We start from the raw sequence: 17,327 nt of genomic DNA, 5'->3' as shown, positions 1-17,327 counted from the left end.
AAATTTATCCAGTCCCAATCCCTCCAACATCCACCCCCAACCCAAACCACTTTCTGAGTTTCTTTAAATTCATACATGCACTTGCTATGTTGCCCTGAACCTGCCATGACTTCACAGTGGTCTACACAGACTAGCCTTGAACTTATGTGATCCTCCTGCTTCAGCCTCAGGAATAGTGGATATCACATGCCTGTGTCATAAGGCCCGAATAATGGTAGAAAACGTTTTTCTTTTCTTTTTTTTTTTTCTTTTTCCATGCTGGAGGCTGAAGCCACTTCCCCTCTGTACAGGACAGAGTTGTACTGAATCCCCCAACCCTGGCCATGGGTGCTCTTAAGTTAAGGGATTTAGTTCTGAACACATTTCGAATTCTGTCTGATGCAGTCTTCACTTAGCATATACCAATTCAGTATTCGCTTCCCGAGGTCTAGTCCCAAGCTTGTATATCAGTGTCCGCTTTTGGAGCAGAGGTCACGGTCACAGTAAACCATTCAAAACTCCACCTCTGGGTCCAGGGAGACACCTGTGTCAGCAAAAGGCCTGCTGTGTAAGCATGAGGTGCTGAGCTCAGATCCCCAATTCCCAGTTAAATGCCTGGTGCAGGACAGGCATATGGAACCCTGGCACTGGGGAGGCAGGACATCACCAGAGCTCATGGGTCAGCCAGTCTGCAAGGGTCTGCTTATCTTTCCACAGCTCTTCCCTCAGGAGTCTTCACTTGGCTGTTGTTCTCTATCGTTCACACGTGTGTGTGTGTGTGTGTGCGTGTGCGTGTGTGTGTGTGTGTGTGTCTGTGAGTGTGTGAGTGTATGTATGCTGGTGTGCACACCTGTGCTCACAGGGAGGCCAGAAGGGGGTATTGGGTGCCACTGAGCTGGAATTACTGGTATTTATGCAACATGCAGCTTGGACAGCCATCGCTTTTAAAGCCTTGGCCAACTTCTCCAGCCACGTTCTCTAAAGCTAATGTCCCTGTTTGACACAGTGCAGTACCCTGTGTATTGTTTTCTCCTAAGATCCATGAGATCAATGGTTCTTTTCATTCCCTCATCCCCAGTGTCTGAAACAATGGCCAGCACAACGCTAGTATAGATGTGTTAGTGGAGGTAAGAGAAACAATGCTAAACTCAGCCAGCCAGAGTGACCCTTCATAATCAACCACTATGACTGAAAAGAAATTACAACACCAAGATTACCGACTTGAAGAATGCGGAGCAAAAAAAATTGTTTTTACCAAGCAACAGGTATTTACAAAGAGCCCATCGTCAGTGAACAGTGTTGTGAAAAGCTGTAGACTGTCCACTGATGGCACTGGAGACATGGTTCATGGTGGAGAACACTAGCTGCCCTTGAAGAGGATCCGGGTTCGATTCCCAGCACCCACGCGGCAGTTCACAACCAACTGTTAAGTACAGTTAACAGAGATCCAAAGTCCTCTTCTGACCTCCCTGGCACTGCACGCAAAGACATACCGGCAGGCAGAACACCCACACATGTATTTTTAAACAAATGCCCACGGCCCCAGAACTCTGGGGGCTGAGGCAGGAAGGCTGTGAGTTCAAGTCGTCTTGGGCTGTCTAGTGAATCCAATCCCTGACTGGCCTGGGCCACTTAGTAAGACACGTGCCTTATGAAGACAGGACAAAATTATGACTGTAAAAATGGAGGAGGGGTCCTGCCACTGCAGATGAGGAGAGATGGAGACTTTGCACTTACTTCTCCATGAAGAACTGCGGCATGGCGATGAGCATTGTTCCAACTCCCATGACCAGGCAGCCTGCTCCGATGATTTTTGGCCTGTGAAGTCTGGCGCCAAAGTAGCTAACAAATGTGATGACCAGGAGATTCCCTTTGGGGGGCAAGAAGAGGCATTCATGGTCTAGGAAGCAGCCAGCAGCAGAAGTGAGCAAATGATGGACACACACTTAACCAAACTTCGCTCTAAGGTGACCACAGCCCCAGCCTTCCCATCCTGTCACTTTGTCCCTGTGAGATAACATGGCTGCTGAAGTTATCTGCAGATTCATGGTCTTCATAAACTCATCTTCTGTCAAAATATTCCAGTCAGAGTCCCACCCCTCTCTGCTGCTTTGTTTTGCCCAACCTGGTCATTTGTTCTTTTAAAAGCACTTTTTAGTAAATTAAATTTTAGGCATGGGGCTGGAAGGCTGGCTCCTAGGTGGAGAAGAGTGTGCTGCTCTTACAGAGGCCAAGGTTCTCAGCACCCACACGGGGAGGCTCACTGCTGCGCGTGACTCCAGCTGCAGGGGATTAGATGCCCTCATCAGAACTCCAAGGACACTTGCATTCACACGCACACACAATTAAAAATTAAAAATAAATCTAAATTATACAAGGCTTCCTTTAGTTGACATTTTTAATTTTTCTTAGTGATTTTGCAGTGAATTGTTATTAATTCTCTTCATTTCCTTATGGTTTGGAATAAAGCTTCTATTCGTTTTTCAATTGTTTTTGAAACATATATTTCATATTACCCCTACAGCCAATATTCCCTAAAGAAAAGTTTCACAAAAACATGACTACACCACACTTTAAATGAAATAAAATATTAGGCTTACATTTATACAAACTATATTTTATTTCACAAGACAAGCATTTTTTTAAAAAATGAATGAATAATGCTAATCTTAAAGTAAGAATTACACAATTCTAAAACAGCTCTAATGAAACATCATGAGTCACTTCTGTGTATGCATTTTTGTGTACTTGTCTGTGTGTGTGTGTGTGTGTGTGTGTGTGTGTGTGTGTGTGTGTAGGTGTGCATATAGACATTGTAGGTCAACCTTGGGTGTGAGCCCTCAGGTGCTGTCTGCCATGTTTCATAAGATTAAGTCTCCTTTCAAAGGCCCATGACTTTCTGGGCCGCTGGGCTGGCGGTTCAGCAAGCTGTCTCCACCCATTCATTCTGCAGGATCAAGAAAAGGTCCAATACCATGCCTGGATTTTTACTGTGGTTGTTTAACACGGGTTCAGACATCAAACTCATGTCTTCATATTTCCGTGACACTTTACTGAAGGGGCTATCTCCTGAGTTTTATGACTCAACGTGTCTTACGGGAAGATTTCTCAGGCTCTGTTATATAAAAGGGTTCCTAGGAGGTGATCCAAAGGGTGATGCAAAGTGTTAAAAATGCAGACGTCTTGGCACATCCTGTTTCTGCTGCTATGGAATGGAGTCCAGTTAAGGAGCCTTCATTTGCAAAGCAAGCTCAACTGCAGTGGTGTGGTGTGAATCACAGCAACACGCCATGAGAAACCCAGGTTAGGGCTGCACATTTTAAGCAGCCTTCATGTCTTAACTGTAATCATTTGCAGGAACTCCCATCTAGATAAAGAAGAAAACCCTTCACAATTGGGGGCTGATGGGCGAGGATGGCCTGAGTTTATGCTGTCCTCGGTGTTTTCATGTTACAGCAAAAGTGTGTTTCCCATCTGCAAGCAATCATCTGGTTTACTACTGTTCAGACATACTGCCAGAGTTAGCCAATTGGATAATGAGTGGTGAATTTTACAGCCCGAAGGATAACAATAAGGACGTGGGAAAAATAGCTCGAAAATGAGGTCCATGTGCTTGACTCCTGGAAGAATTCAGGTCTTTAAAATTTGCATATTAAAAAGCTAAGCATGAGAATACCCATTTGATACTTAAATAGTGTAAGACACTATACTGGTCATGTCTTTCTGCTTGTGAAGCTGACTTACATTTTGTAGCGATCATTTTATTATCGCTCCATGTACATCACAACCAAACTCTCTCAGCAACGGACTGGGGTTCAAAGGGTGCTTCTTTGCTACATTAGTGAGCAATACCATTTTGCCACCCGTTCTATCTCCAGGAGTTTAGGTTTCCTTAATTTGCTATGATAGCAAACTTTTCTGAGTTCTTGGGAGAGATACATGGGAAATATATGGTGTTTTAAAGCCCAAAATAAAAATGATGGGAGCATCTGGGAAGAGGGCTAGAGGGTAAATTGCTGAATGTGTTCCGATCTCAACACCAACATAAAAGTTGGGATGAGGCAGGCGCCAGTATTCTCAGCACCGGGGTCGGAGGGGAGGTGTGGAGACTGGCAGATTCCAAAGGCTTTCTGGCCAACCAGCCTAACTACAATGGTGAGCACCAGGCTCAGTGAGAAAGCCTGTCTCAAAAGACAAAGTGGGCAGTGATAAAGGAAGACACGATGTCTACCTCTGGCTCCATATAAACATGCACAGACAGAGCATCTGTGTTCTCATACGCCACGTACATGTTTGCGCCGATACCACACACACACACACACACACACACACACACACACACACACACGCCTGCTGAATTGGACATAAGAATTCCTCATAACTCATGGGATGAACTGATAACAGATAAGATGTCCAGGGAGTCTAGTAAGTGTTTTACTAAACTTGAACATACCCCGTGATTTTTTTTCTTCTTTTCATGCACACCCATTCAAAATTTCAAATCTTATAAAAGAGGGCAAACAACTGAAGTTATCTTATGTACCAGAAACAAAAACTGAACAGGGACAGTGTGGGAGTCAGCAATTTGGAGCCCAAGTCCATCTGCATATTGGGAGGGTAGGTATCCTATTAACAAAGGAAACAGTCCGTTGAGCCTGCCTAGTACAGCTCATTACAGGAGTGAGAACAGGAGTTAAGAAGAAATGTACTCATTAAACCACTATATAACAGGTGGAAGAACCTTTTTTTGCAGACTAGAAGACATCTAGTAAAGCCCTCAGGGTAACCAATCACTGAAGCATAGGAAAAACTGAGTCTAGCCTGGTGATACACACCTTGATGCATGTGAGGTCACTGACCAACAAGCATTGGTAACCTCGGACAAAAATAAAGGCAGACTTGCTGTAAGGTATCTCAGAAGGCAAAGGCACTTGCCACTCAGTTGATGACCTGAGCTCCCATGCGCACCACAGAACACTCGTGTATGCACATGCAAACACACAGGCTAAATTAGTGAGTAAATAACTGACTGGCTAACTCAATGTAATCTAAAACAAAAACTACTGTTAGCTTGGTTCCCATCCCTGTACAATCAGTGCCTGCCCTTTAACACTTCCCAGATGCTAGGAGGGCCATTCAGGTATGACTGGCATTGATTTGGGAACTTTGGGAACAGATCAACAGTAATGCTCCACCAACGAAGGCTGATGACGGCCAGTTTAGAGCTCCAGTGGCTGGAATCGTATGGGCTCAGAGGCAAATTATCTTGGGTCTTCCTATCCTCTTCATTGCATTTGTCACCGACCTCTGTGTTGGCCCTGACATCTTCCTGACCATTTGGTAAATCCCTTTGACTGTATGAACAGATCTCTAACTTCCACCTGTCCAAAAGCTAATGCTGTTGTCAGGTGGCCCCTGAGCCCCACAGCAAAGGTTTCCCCTGCTTTGCTGTAACCACTTACCTGATGTTTCCACCAACATGTTGGAAAGCATCTTGATTTATGGCTGTCTTTGTTCTTAAACAAAACTTTCATGAAACAGATACCACATTAGGACACTGCATTTAAGGCAGCCTAAGTCTGTGTCTTGGGCTATGGCCTGTGGCGATATCTTGTTTTTACTTTAACACTAAACCATGCCTGAAGACCAGGGAGACTAAGGAGCAAGTCACAGCCTCACCTTACCTTGCTTACTTCCCAGATGAAAAGAGAGCGAGCGCCTGTCTCCTCCTGTCTTATCACTTCCTCTCTCAATTCAGCCATATCACTTCCTGTCTGTCTGTACAGACCTCCAGTCCTCTATGGTTAACTAGTGGCTAGCTCCACCCTCTGATCTTCAGGCAAGCTTTTATTGTTAGAGCAAAAACAGGATATCATCACAATGGCCATGTATTATTTGTCTCAAAAGTAAACTCTCTCTTATCCCTTTTGAAGTGAGGGTTGTGGTTTTTACAAAAGCCAGAAAATGTATATGTTTATTGGTCTCACTTTTTCTGTGACCTCCAAAGTCACAAATGAAACCAAAATAGCAATTAAAAAGCAAACAAACTTGAAGATTTAAAGACTCCTCTCACTCCAGGTGTAGTTGACACTAAAGTGGTTAGGAGACTTCCCTGCCATTCCCAAATGGCACCAGTGACCACCGAGGGGATTATTTTATTTACTTTGGAAAATCATTAAATGCCTCACAGTTCTATTAATCCAGGAAGCCGACTAACAGGAACCACACTCTTACCAACACTTTAAAATCAGTGATTGAAGTCACTCTTTGAAGAGTCTAAACAATTGCCAAACCAAGAACACCTGAATGTAGAGTTTTTTACAGTCTGTTCTACTCTTGAGTTCCTGCTAACAGAATCCCCTTCTCTCCTTCACAGATGATGTGTAGAAAAATACGGTTTCTCCTTCTTAAATATTTGGCTACATTTTTGCAGAGCCCCTCTCCGTGTTCATGTTCCCACATTCTCACTCCTCTGAGTGGTGCTTCCCACATATGTTAAACCCAACACCAATCAGCACCCCCTCTTCCTGTAAGGAAAGTCTCCCCTGGGATGTTTAACTGACTCATTTAGGGCATCCAGTCAGGAACAACGGGGTGCAGGGAAACTGTTATCAGTTGCCTGCTCTATGAGAGAATGGGATTCCTCCACATAGCATAAAGTCCTGGCAGATTTATCCAAACAGGATTTTACATGTTGGATCTCAGCAGACATAGAAGGATGATAGCATTGAGCAGGTTTCAGAGAAAGACCATGGGGTTCATGGAAGGTTCTGGCTTCTGTCATACCTACCGATTTCAAAACTACCATCAATTATTCCCACCAGAGAGGAAGGGATATCGAACCTTCTCTCTATCTGAGTGATGGTGCTCTTCAAATAGCCTTCTGTCAACGCTTTGGCAAAGTAAACAAAAGACAATGCGCCCACGAACACCTGGAAGACACGGAAGGGGCACACGTGGTCTGACTGCTTTGGCATAGCTCAGAAGTCACCGAGGAAACAAATCAGAGGAGCAGCACTGCAGAACAGCAAATGTGTTAGCCTTGATGGTCTGATTCAAGCACTGTTGCAACCCTAATTAGTCTCAAGGCCACGCAGAGTCCCTCCCCTCACCCGAAAACAACCCCTCTAAACTACTTGGCAGTTGAAAAATGCATCTCTCCACTGCCCCTCTGCAAAAGACGTTACAGAGAAGTCTAGCTTTGAGAATATCAGTGAGTGACATGGAAAGAGTCATTGATGGGTGAAAATTGTAACCCATACACGTGTCATCTTCTCCCAGGTCCAACCTTGCCTATTATATATTTTGAAATCACAGTCTTGCCCCAGCAGGGAACATCACTCACTGAAGTATTCAGTCTACTTCTCTGTTTGTTTGGCTTTCTTGAGACCAAGTCCTTTAGGTATGCACTTGTTAACTTTATTCTTAAATTCCCAGTGGTTCTTCCATAGCTGTTTATATTTTAATAGACATGTCTTAATTATGCGTATAGCAGGATACATGTGAATTGAGGTTCATATTTATTAAAACACAACATTGTTTTGCTCCAATAATATTACTTGCTGGAAAGAAGGGAGGGCCTGCAACACACAGACACTGCCACTTTCTGTGTAACAAGGCCAAAGTTTTCTTCCTCAGAAGGAAAATAATAGCGTGCATGTACTTAGTACGATAACGTCGCAGGGTAGCTCTTTAGCAAATGTCTGCTTCTACTGTTCCCCTGTTTGTCTAGGAAGAGCCTTCAAAGGAACCCAAGAAATTCTTCTAGCCTGCATGGCAGGCAAAAATGATTCCACCACTTGTTGCCTGGCCTTCATAATTTGCAGTCAAGAGCCTATTTTCAAAAAGAAAGCAATTTCCTCTTCTAGCTGAATTTTATCTGGAAGGAAATCAGCATATAAACTACCCCCAAGCCCTCTACCTTGAGTTTGCCACAGCACGGTCGTGCTTCCTCCGGGGATGGACACCCCACTTTAAGGGATTGCCTTCTGATGGGTCGTGCCGGAGTTTTGTGGAACAAATGGGCGTTTTTCTTGGATGAGGTGTCCATTATGAAAATGTTCCTTTTCCCAGCCTGTCAAAGTTGATTTTAAAAGGAAACAACAATTTAATTCCGACCCACATAATTTAAAACCATTTCCATTTCACAGTAGACTACAGTTCTATAGGTATAATTTAGAGTGTCGTTATCTCCTCTTAGCACAGAAAGTTGGCAACCCTTTTCAATTAACAAATCCTGCCATTGAGAGCCTGCAGCCAGCATTCTTTTTCAATCTCTTCACTTTGAGCCTCATTATGGCAAAGAATAAATTTCCATGTTGCCTTTGGAATAAATAACGAGGCAGAATTTTTCTGACTTTGTGGTCTCGCCAGATTAAACTGGGCGCGAGCAGGAAGGGGAAGAGAAATCCAACCTCTTGAATATTGATTCATTAGAATTAAGGCTTCCAAGACTCACTGAATAGCAGAAGCTGACACCATCCCAGACCCCTGAAGCACCTTAGCATTCCCGTGGCACCCGAGTAAGGATTAAAAAGAAGCAAAAAGGAAGAGGTCCAATTTGTGTACCAGTTGGCTAATGAAGAAGGAATGCAAACGATGAACGTCTAGAGCCTAGGTTGAATTCAGATGAAAGTACAGGCTTTAGTTTGCCTTAGAGGAAGGGAAACCCTCCCCACGCTCCTCCTCCTTTCTCTTCTTCCTGACCAAACTCATAACAGTTTTGCACAGTCTGACCCTATTTCTCCTTGTTCATATTAATATTTACACATCCTGTGCTACACGTGGTTAGCCTTTTAACATGAGTCATAGTTTGTCTGATAATCTAATGCATGCCACAGGATTCAAAAATTAAAACAGTGTGGTTGTCCCTTTTGGCTACAAGGGGCTCACTTGTAGACAAATCGAGGTCTTCTAACCCTTATTACACTGACAGCAGAAATAATATTTGGAGTAAAACTTCATGCATGTTGTAAAATTTAGGATTGTTCTGCTTATGCACACATGATCTTAACCTTGTTAGCCTATTCTTTGGTTTATTAGAGTTTCATCATTTGGCTTCACAGGCAACATTTCATATTAGAAAAAAATATCAGCCAGGCGGTGGTGGCGCACGCCTTTAATCCCAGCACTCAGAAGGCAGAGGCAGGCAGATCTCTGTGAGTTTGAGGCCGGGCTGGACCGATAGCCTCCGAAACAATACAGAGAAACCCTGTCTCGTAAAAACCAAAAAAAAAAAAAATCAAGGAATGATGGCACAACTCATTTTGAAATCAAAGTAAGAGCAGATGGACCAAACAATTTAGGAATAGAGTAGATGTTTTTACTCTTTATCTTATGGAAAATGGACAGGGTTTAAAAGACAGGGGCAGGGACTTTTTAAAAAAATACTATAAGGCATAGAGTAAATGACAGGATTCTTTATCAATGGATCACCTTTAAGGAAAGCAAGCAGAGAATGAAACGGATTCACTGATGCTATTTCTTTGATACAACTGAACTGACCTTTATTAGGAAGGCTCATGAGGTCAGCATAAAAAGAGAAACTTCAGAACAAACATATAGACTTATAAACTCCCCAAAATGTTACCAAAACCAAATCAATTGCTCAATACTTTAATTGGGATTATTCTAAAAATGTAGCAATTGATTAGTAATAGTGGTTGATGGCATTCAACCTCCATTCCGAATGAAAAACAACTACAATAAAACATAAGAAACAGAAACAAAAGCAGAAACGCTGTTAGCAGTCTCTGATAGCAACTTTATACACCTACTAAATTACTAAGACTGGTTATCCAAAATAATGCTTTGCAAGAGCCATTAAACACTAGGAAAAACAGGCTTTTGCAATGCTGAGTAGTATTCTTTTCAATAAGAAGTCTACCCAGTACCTGATGGAGAACATCTAAAAAGGTTCATTGCTTAGGATGAAAAACATTCAAACAGCCAAATGATCTAAATGGCCAACAAATTATGGTGATGTCTCACAATGAAGTCTTAGAAGACATTGAAAGGTAAGGCAAAGAAACAAATATAGAGATTGGACAAAGAAGGATTTATTTTTAAAACAGTGTGACAAAAAGAATGATAAGAAATGAACTTACAGGCAGAGAAACAAAGTTGCAGTGACTTCAATAAAAAAGGCATTATTGCTAGTGAATGACATTGCAGAGAAGTTTTTAATGTTAGTTAAGTTTATGCATATATTCCAGTTTTTCTACAATAAGCATGCATTTTACAAAAAATACATTATGACATTAGAAGCCTAAAAATATCACTGCATAAAAACATACAGTCAGAAAGATTTTAAAGCACAAAAGGAGTAACAGTAGATTTACAACTCAACATGTGATTCTTTCCAAAAATTATATAATTAACGTTGGCCTTTTTAAGGGGTTATTGACATACTGCTTCCCATTACACATGATGCTAACACTGTTAACTAGAATATGCTTGAACTAAAATCTTTCTTTAAAAGAGCAAATGGCTTGACTATAAGCTGTAGACACCAAACAGTAAAACACACTGGAAATAATGTTTTAAAATTTTGAGATGTTTTAGCATGATATCTTCTTGTATTTTGGAGTGTTGACACAATCATTCTACTGTGACCTGGTGGTGAGACCAAAGAGCAAATGTCCTGATCTAGGTCAATATTGTGACAGGACAAAGTAACACTCTCTGAAAATTAACACTACACAGTTTCCCTGAAGCAAAATCGCATCTTAGTGGCTAATATGCGAATCAGAATTGACTGCAATATGTTCTAAGCAGGTTTCAGGCTGAGAGCATTGTGAGCTTCTCAGGGCTTTGAAAGGATAGGGAGAAAAGTGCCATGACATGAATGGGAAGACTTCTACAATCTAAGTCCACATCTCTTACTCTGCCTTTGTACAGCAGGACGATACACAGCTGATATATCCTTCATCCACTTGATTACATTCACCCAAAAACTAAAATAAAAAAGTAAAAGAGCAGACGGCATAGTTTCATTCAATACCCTAGGTTAGGGCATAACATATTCCAGATTCTAAAGCAAACAAGTCGAGCTGGTGGTTTATATAAAGCTGAATTCTCTGTTTACATGGGTTGGTTTGAGAGCCTAGGCTTTATGAGTATGGATAAATAAGATAGGTAAAATGAGTCACACCCATACACCCCAGCCAAGGGCTGTCACAGAGAAGGTCAGAGAAGCAGCCACACCCAGCTCTTCCTTCTTAGACAGTTCTGCACCAGATAGGTGCTCTGACTCTGAAACCCTTCGCCTCAAGAGGTCTCAAAAACTGACCTGTGATCTTTGCTGAGAAGCAGTGTGCCTTACGTAGAATACCAACCTTCCACCCCTAACAATGAATGACCTTACTGTCAAATTCACATTTCATAAGTGTTACTTCTATTCAGGGTGATACATACATTTATATACATATACTGTAATCTTTAAAACAACCCCCAAACTTCAAAGTCATGGTATCTACTTATAAAATGTCAGAGGCTGCCCAACTAATAAACATCAAAACCCAAATTGGAAAGCAGACCTGAGTTTACCTGGCTTCTCTAACACACTCCTCTCCTATTTCACCAAGCTAACACAGGGAACCCATCACCGTTTAATGAAGTGCTATGGTTTTATAAAACATTGTCTGGCAGAAGTCAATGTCAAATTATCAACTTCTCTCCTAGGGAGAGCAAGGTGCAATGCTCACACAATCAAAAACAAAAATAAGTGAATAAATACATGGAAATAAGAAGAACCCATTCTTACCTGGAGATCAAAGCCGGGCAGTTCTTCTCAAAAAGTGAAGCAGAAGGCTGGATAGCCCTGGGCACCGCCTGAAAAAAAGGAAACTGAGGCAACAGGAGTTCTGAGTGTTTCTGCCAAGTCAAAGGAGTGGTGGGCACAGCAGAACAGATTAGGGAAAGAAAAGACAAGACCAAGGGTCTGGTCTCACCCCGGGGGCAATCTTTCTTTCGCCTTTCCAGTTGGCCTCCTTTTTTCCTGGCAGTCTGGAGAGAATTGGGCACCCTGGCAAGGGTACTGCCCTGGTCTCAGCTCCCAGGGTACTGAAAGAGCTGGAGCCTTTGAGTCATTTCTTTCCAATTTGCAGCAAGTTTAAGGCCACACGTGATAAAGCTTTGTTTATGGGAGAGAGAAGAAAAAAGAAAAGACCACTTGTGATTTTTTTTTATTTGCTGATCCCAGAAAACACAACTCCACAGGGGGTGGGAGGGGTAAGGAAATCGAGCCAGGGCAGGGGAAGGAAGTTTGTAACAAAGATCCCCTGCCTTCTTCCAAGCAGTTTTCCAGCCAGCCATTGGGGATATCAATGGGCCAGCCTTGTTGTGTTGCATTTGTTTGTTTGTTATCATTTTAAAAGAAATATTCTTGGGCTAATTCCTGGCGTGGGGATTCTAGAATCTGCAGGAATACTTTCAGGTCAGGATCAAAGCTCTGCAGGCTCCTTTCAGGTGGAGTTTCGAAAAAACACAAAACAATAGCTTTCACCCACCCTGTGATTCTGGAAATTTGGCAAAATAGCTTGTTTCATTTCTGGCATTCAGTTGCATATGCTGCTTAATCCTAGGTAAAGAGAATGCCTTACACAATTCAAATCAAATTTTTCCCTAAGAGAAAGATGTTAAAGGAGTTTCAACAGTATGAGTTTACATTTTGTTTGCACCTGTAAGGGAAGGTTCAACTTGTTCTTCCAGGGCTGTGACTCTGAGCAAGCCACTTAATCTCAGCATGTTCTGCTATGGAACTAAATATTTGGTCTTTAAAATGAGATTTCTACGGACAGTCCAAGGATTAAATTATGTCACGACCACCACCTTTTAAAATGGGACATAGAGTAAGATGCCATATCAACAGAAAGAAAAGAGAACAGACAAACAATAAACAGGAATCAATGATGTTTGGACTTTTTTAAGACTAAATACTTTAGCGCTCAAACTGGCCTTTGCCATCAGAAGTAGGGGGAGATCAAATATCTTTCAATATGTCTACAAGTGGCCATTGGCTATCAATGGGGGAATGATGTATACCATGCAAAAGGATATGGGATTTATTTATCTCTAGCAAAAGAGAAAAAAGGAAGTAATTCTCCCCTTTGAGTGTAATTTGGACTATTTCAGTGTTTCTCAAATCCCTCTCTAACAGGACTCCCTTTTTCCACTTGTAAATTGTAAAAATTTACTAACATGACTACAGAGAACATAGCTAACATTTCAACATTTCTTGGGGCTTCGTAAACACAGTCTGGATCATATCCTATTCCACACTCTCATTCTCACCTTCAAATTCTAGAGCCCCACTCGTTTAACTGTGCATGTGACCCCCCAAATGGCATTGCCTACCTCCATAGGAGGGGGTGACAAAAAATGTACCAACAGTGCAAAGTTTCTGAGTGTTTAAAGGCCAGCACTAATTCAAAATGATGAAATGGTTGCCAAATCTGAGGTGCTCTGGTGGAGTCCAACTTGAGACCCAACACACCAGTGCAACCTTGGTTCTACACACATGGCATGCCCACTTGGCCTTGAGCATGCCCCTGTGGTCCACAGTGCCCGCCAACACAGCCTGAAGCACAGGCTCAGAATCCAGGCAATGTCGTGTTAAGGATTGGCAGGGTTTTAACGGCACTTTTCTTAATAGAAGCAAAGTGGTTTAATTACAGAAAACAAAGAGTTTTCATGCTTTCCTGATGTCTTTCTTCAGTCTGCATCAAATGATCATATATTTGTATTGTTTTATGATAAAATGTTTGACTTTTTTAAAAAGTATGTTTGAACTGCTGACTTGAATTTCATTTTTAAAATTCCTTAAACTAATTTTGGTTTGCAATTAGGATAGTGTAAGCATTTCAGGCTGGCTCTAGTGGGTCAGGTAATCTGGAGCTCGGGAGTCACAGAATACTGAGTGTTACAGCTCAGATGGAAAGGTATCCTGGAGCTTGGGAGTCACAGAATACTGAGTGTTACACAGCTCAGGTGGGAAAGTATCCTGGAGCTCGGGAGTCACAGAATACTGAGTGTTACACAGCTCAGGTGGAAAGGTATCCTGGAGCTCAGGAGCCAAGGACTACCACAGGCCTCAGTAAGCTTAGCAGCTTATAGCCTGGCCTCAGGGAAAGGCTTTCCCAGTGTATCCGCTCTGCTCCGGCAGGAGAGGGTCTTCCAGACGAGGATGTTTGCCCAGTGTAGCAGTTTTGCTCAGACAGGAGGTTTCCCAGGCAAAGTTGCTACAGCTCAGCTCTGCTCCCGGGAGAGTGGAGAGCGAGTGTAACAACTCCACTCTGCTCCGCTGCAAAGGAAGGTCCTCATCCAAAGCTGAAGCAGAAAGCAGGGCATGGAGGCATGCTGCCTACAGGCTTGCTCTCCATGGTTTGCTCAGCCTGCTTTCTTATAGAACCCTGGGCCACCTGCCCAGGCATGGCCCCACCCACAAAGGGATGGGCCCTCCCCCATCAATCACTAGTATAAAAAAATGCCCTACAGCTGGATTTTATGGAGTCATTTCTCAGTTGAGATTTCCTCCTCTGAGATGACTGTAGGCTGTCAAGGTGACATAAAACTAGCCAGCATGGGGCATCCAGGAATGGGCAGGTCAAGGCTTATCAGAGGACCACATAGGAGGATCTATCCTCTCCTTTTCTACTTCCTGGGTCCAGTCAGGACCTCTGGCTTTCTGTGAATAGCGTGATGGAGGTCTTCTCTGCCTCTGTTACTGATGTGGGAATATCTGACTGAAAGCAGAGAAACCTTTCTTGACTCTTGTATTTTGCTTGGGAAGTTAAGGTCCCAGAAACTCAATGGCTACCAAAGCTACAGTGTTTTTTGAGTGCCTGTCTTGTGAATCTGAAAAATTAAATTCACAGACCATAGAAGATGAGTTTTAGAGAAACATTTTATTGTAGGGAGCTTAGGAGAGATAAATAATAAAGAGCACTTAAATAGCTGGAGGAGTTCCTAGAACAGGCAACCTTGCCTTGGAGTTAATAAAGCTTTAGTGGATGGAGGAAGGAGAGATGGGGATAAACTGGTCTTATTAGCCCAGTTCCTATTCTTTGGTGTTCCGGTAGGTCCCAGTTTCAGTCCAATGCTCAGAATAGATTCCAGGAACCATACTTTAGGAGAAAAGAGATAAGGAAACACCTCACCTCTTCCTGGCATCTCCACTCTCTGGCCCCAGCAGAACCAGACATATTTTTGACTTAGATGCATGTAGCGTTTTTTTTACTTCTGGGATGAACAAGGCTTCAGACATACACAAGGGCATTTCCAGCATTTAGACAAGAAAGAAACTGGCCACACTTTTGGGTCCTTTTACTCTAAAGTGCCAAGTTGAGCCAAGGTCTACCACCCTGTCTCCTGTGTTTGTCTTCTGTTCTTCAAACACTACTGAAACCTTTGGGATTTTCAACTGGATCTCACCTGCAAAGTCCCTTTTCCCAAGGCAGGGTGCACTCAGAGACACAGGGTGTTAGAGTCACAGCACAGGATGCAAGAGACAGTTAGCACTCATTTTCTCACTCCCATACTGACCTCAGTGGCTTCCTGTGGTCATTACTTCTGTGTGCTCCTAAGTCCCCCGTTCCTCTTTCTGTTTGTTGTTCTTTGTTGGCCAATCTCGCTGACTTAAATCCAACTTTCTGTTTAATTCCTCTTTCATACCCACACTCTTGAAAATGGAGAACCACTCATTAATGTGCCCTTGGGGTTGATTTTGTATTCATTATTACTAACCTAACTGGACAGCAGATTAATTGTTGGGCAGAATACACTTTCATGATCCAATCGCTTTCCTTCTTTCTTAAATAACTTCTCTAATATTCTTCCCCCCAGCCCCAAACTTTAGCTAGTGGCCTAATTGAGGGAATTCACTAATGAAATAGAGGGAAAGAGGCAGGATAAATATCACAGCCTGCCACCACTGTGTCCATTCTCTTTTAGTAGTGTCTGTCTTCCCCTTTCTTGATCTTGTGGAAGAACTATCCATGCTTCTAATCTGTAGCTTAGGTATATATTCCTCAATTTCTTTTCCTCCTTTTTTTCCTACCAAACCAATCACTGTTCTTTTTTCCCACCACAACTATTTCTATAAATAACATCAAAGACATTTGAACTAATAAATGTGATAACAGAATTTTATATATGAATTTAATGATTTAGTAATACAGTTGTTTAGTTACCATTGGTCATGTGGTTTTCTTAGATTCTTCTTCTTCACTTTGGTTTCAGAGTTCCCTTTTCCCTTGATCTTTTCAGCTAGTAATGCTCTCCATAAGAGCCATAGTCTATCTAACAAAAACCCCAGTACCAGGAAAGAGAAACCTTCTTACCAGTAGTGACTTCCAAAACAATATAGGTATATCTCTCCTACCTCAGTGGCCCTGTACTTCTAATATTTAGCATAGAATACCCTATAATTCAGTTCTTGAATTATCTTCTTTGCTCTGTTTCCACTTGCTCCCTATATTAGTTATTTTTCTGCTGTTAAGATAAACACTAGGACCAAAAGCAACTAATGGAAAAAAGAGTTAATTAGCTTACTATTCCAAAGGGAGGGGTGTCCATAATGAGTCCATAATGATTGGCAAAGCCAGGCAGCAGTATGTATCTGAAGAAAGCTGAGAGATCATAATCTCCAACAGAAAACAAAGCAGAGAAAGTCAACTGGAAGGAGGCAAGTCTCTTGTTAAACAGTCTCTACCAGAAAAGGGGCTACATAAATAGGATGTGACCAATGGCAGTATCAATAGACTTGCTAACATGGAAGGGAAAACATTTGCCACAGTTCCATGCCTCGACAAAGAAGTAAAAGCAGCTGACTGCTGGAGGGAGAATTAGTATTTCTGCATACAGACCCATAAACATATATGTATGTAACAGTCACAGTGAAAGAAAAATAGACAATCAATTTGAGGTGGGAGTCATGAGAGTGGTTGGAGGGGGATGACCTGGGAGGCACTGAAGGGAGGAAAGGGAAGAGGGAAAGTGATGTAATTCTATCTTGATTTAATGTTATGAAAGATTTTTAAATGGAAGGAGAATCATCAGCGACCAGTAATATCACACCCAAAAAAGGAACAGCCACCGTGACCATCTTTATGTTACTTTGCTGCTTGAACTGTGACTGTTACCTTAGTCCTCTTCAGAGCAAAGCTAGTCTTCTCAAGCCTTGGTATGAATATGTGTCTCATAAAGAATATATTATGATAACCAGTCCATGGGAAATCCAGAGTCTAAACAGCACAACACATATAGAACCATCAAAGGACAAAGTGCAGAATCTTATTAGGATAATAACTCTAGGCTATCTCCAATCAAAAAGTTCAAGGGCGGGCGGT

At 42.3% G+C, this 17,327-nt stretch overlaps 1 protein-coding gene across 6 annotated transcripts in view; it reads right to left on the bottom strand.

The window, feature by feature from the left end:
• The window catches only part of Slco1c1 (solute carrier organic anion transporter family member 1C1), a 36,446-nt gene extending 24,366 nt beyond the window's left edge, over positions 1-12,080 (bottom strand). Inside the window, exons 1-5 of one of the 6 annotated variants that reach the window (XM_040743504.1) lie at positions 11,931-12,077; positions 11,744-11,826; positions 7,901-8,053; positions 6,770-6,911; positions 1,717-1,849 (exon numbers count right to left, since the gene is read on the bottom strand). In XM_040743504.1, the coding sequence (XP_040599438.1) occupies positions 1,717-1,849; positions 6,770-6,911; positions 7,901-8,029 (404 nt within the window). In that variant the 5' untranslated portion in view covers positions 8,030-8,053; positions 11,744-11,826; positions 11,931-12,077. Of the gene's footprint in view, positions 1-1,716; positions 1,850-5,441; positions 5,596-5,663; positions 6,025-6,769; positions 6,912-7,900; positions 8,054-11,743 lie in introns of those variants that run through there. The other 5 variants (XM_040743505.1, XM_040743507.1, XM_040743506.1 and 2 more) reach the window with 5 other exon arrangements.
• Between the last annotated feature and the right edge of the window lie 5,247 nt (positions 12,081-17,327).

The sequence above is a fragment of the Mesocricetus auratus genome, unplaced genomic scaffold, assembly GCF_017639785.1.
Source record: "Mesocricetus auratus isolate SY011 unplaced genomic scaffold, BCM_Maur_2.0 Super-Scaffold_100001, whole genome shotgun sequence".
NCBI lineage: Eukaryota > Metazoa > Chordata > Mammalia > Rodentia > Cricetidae > Mesocricetus > Mesocricetus auratus.
Note: the sequence above shows the minus strand (reverse complement) of the source record. Positions and strands in the feature narration are given on the sequence as shown.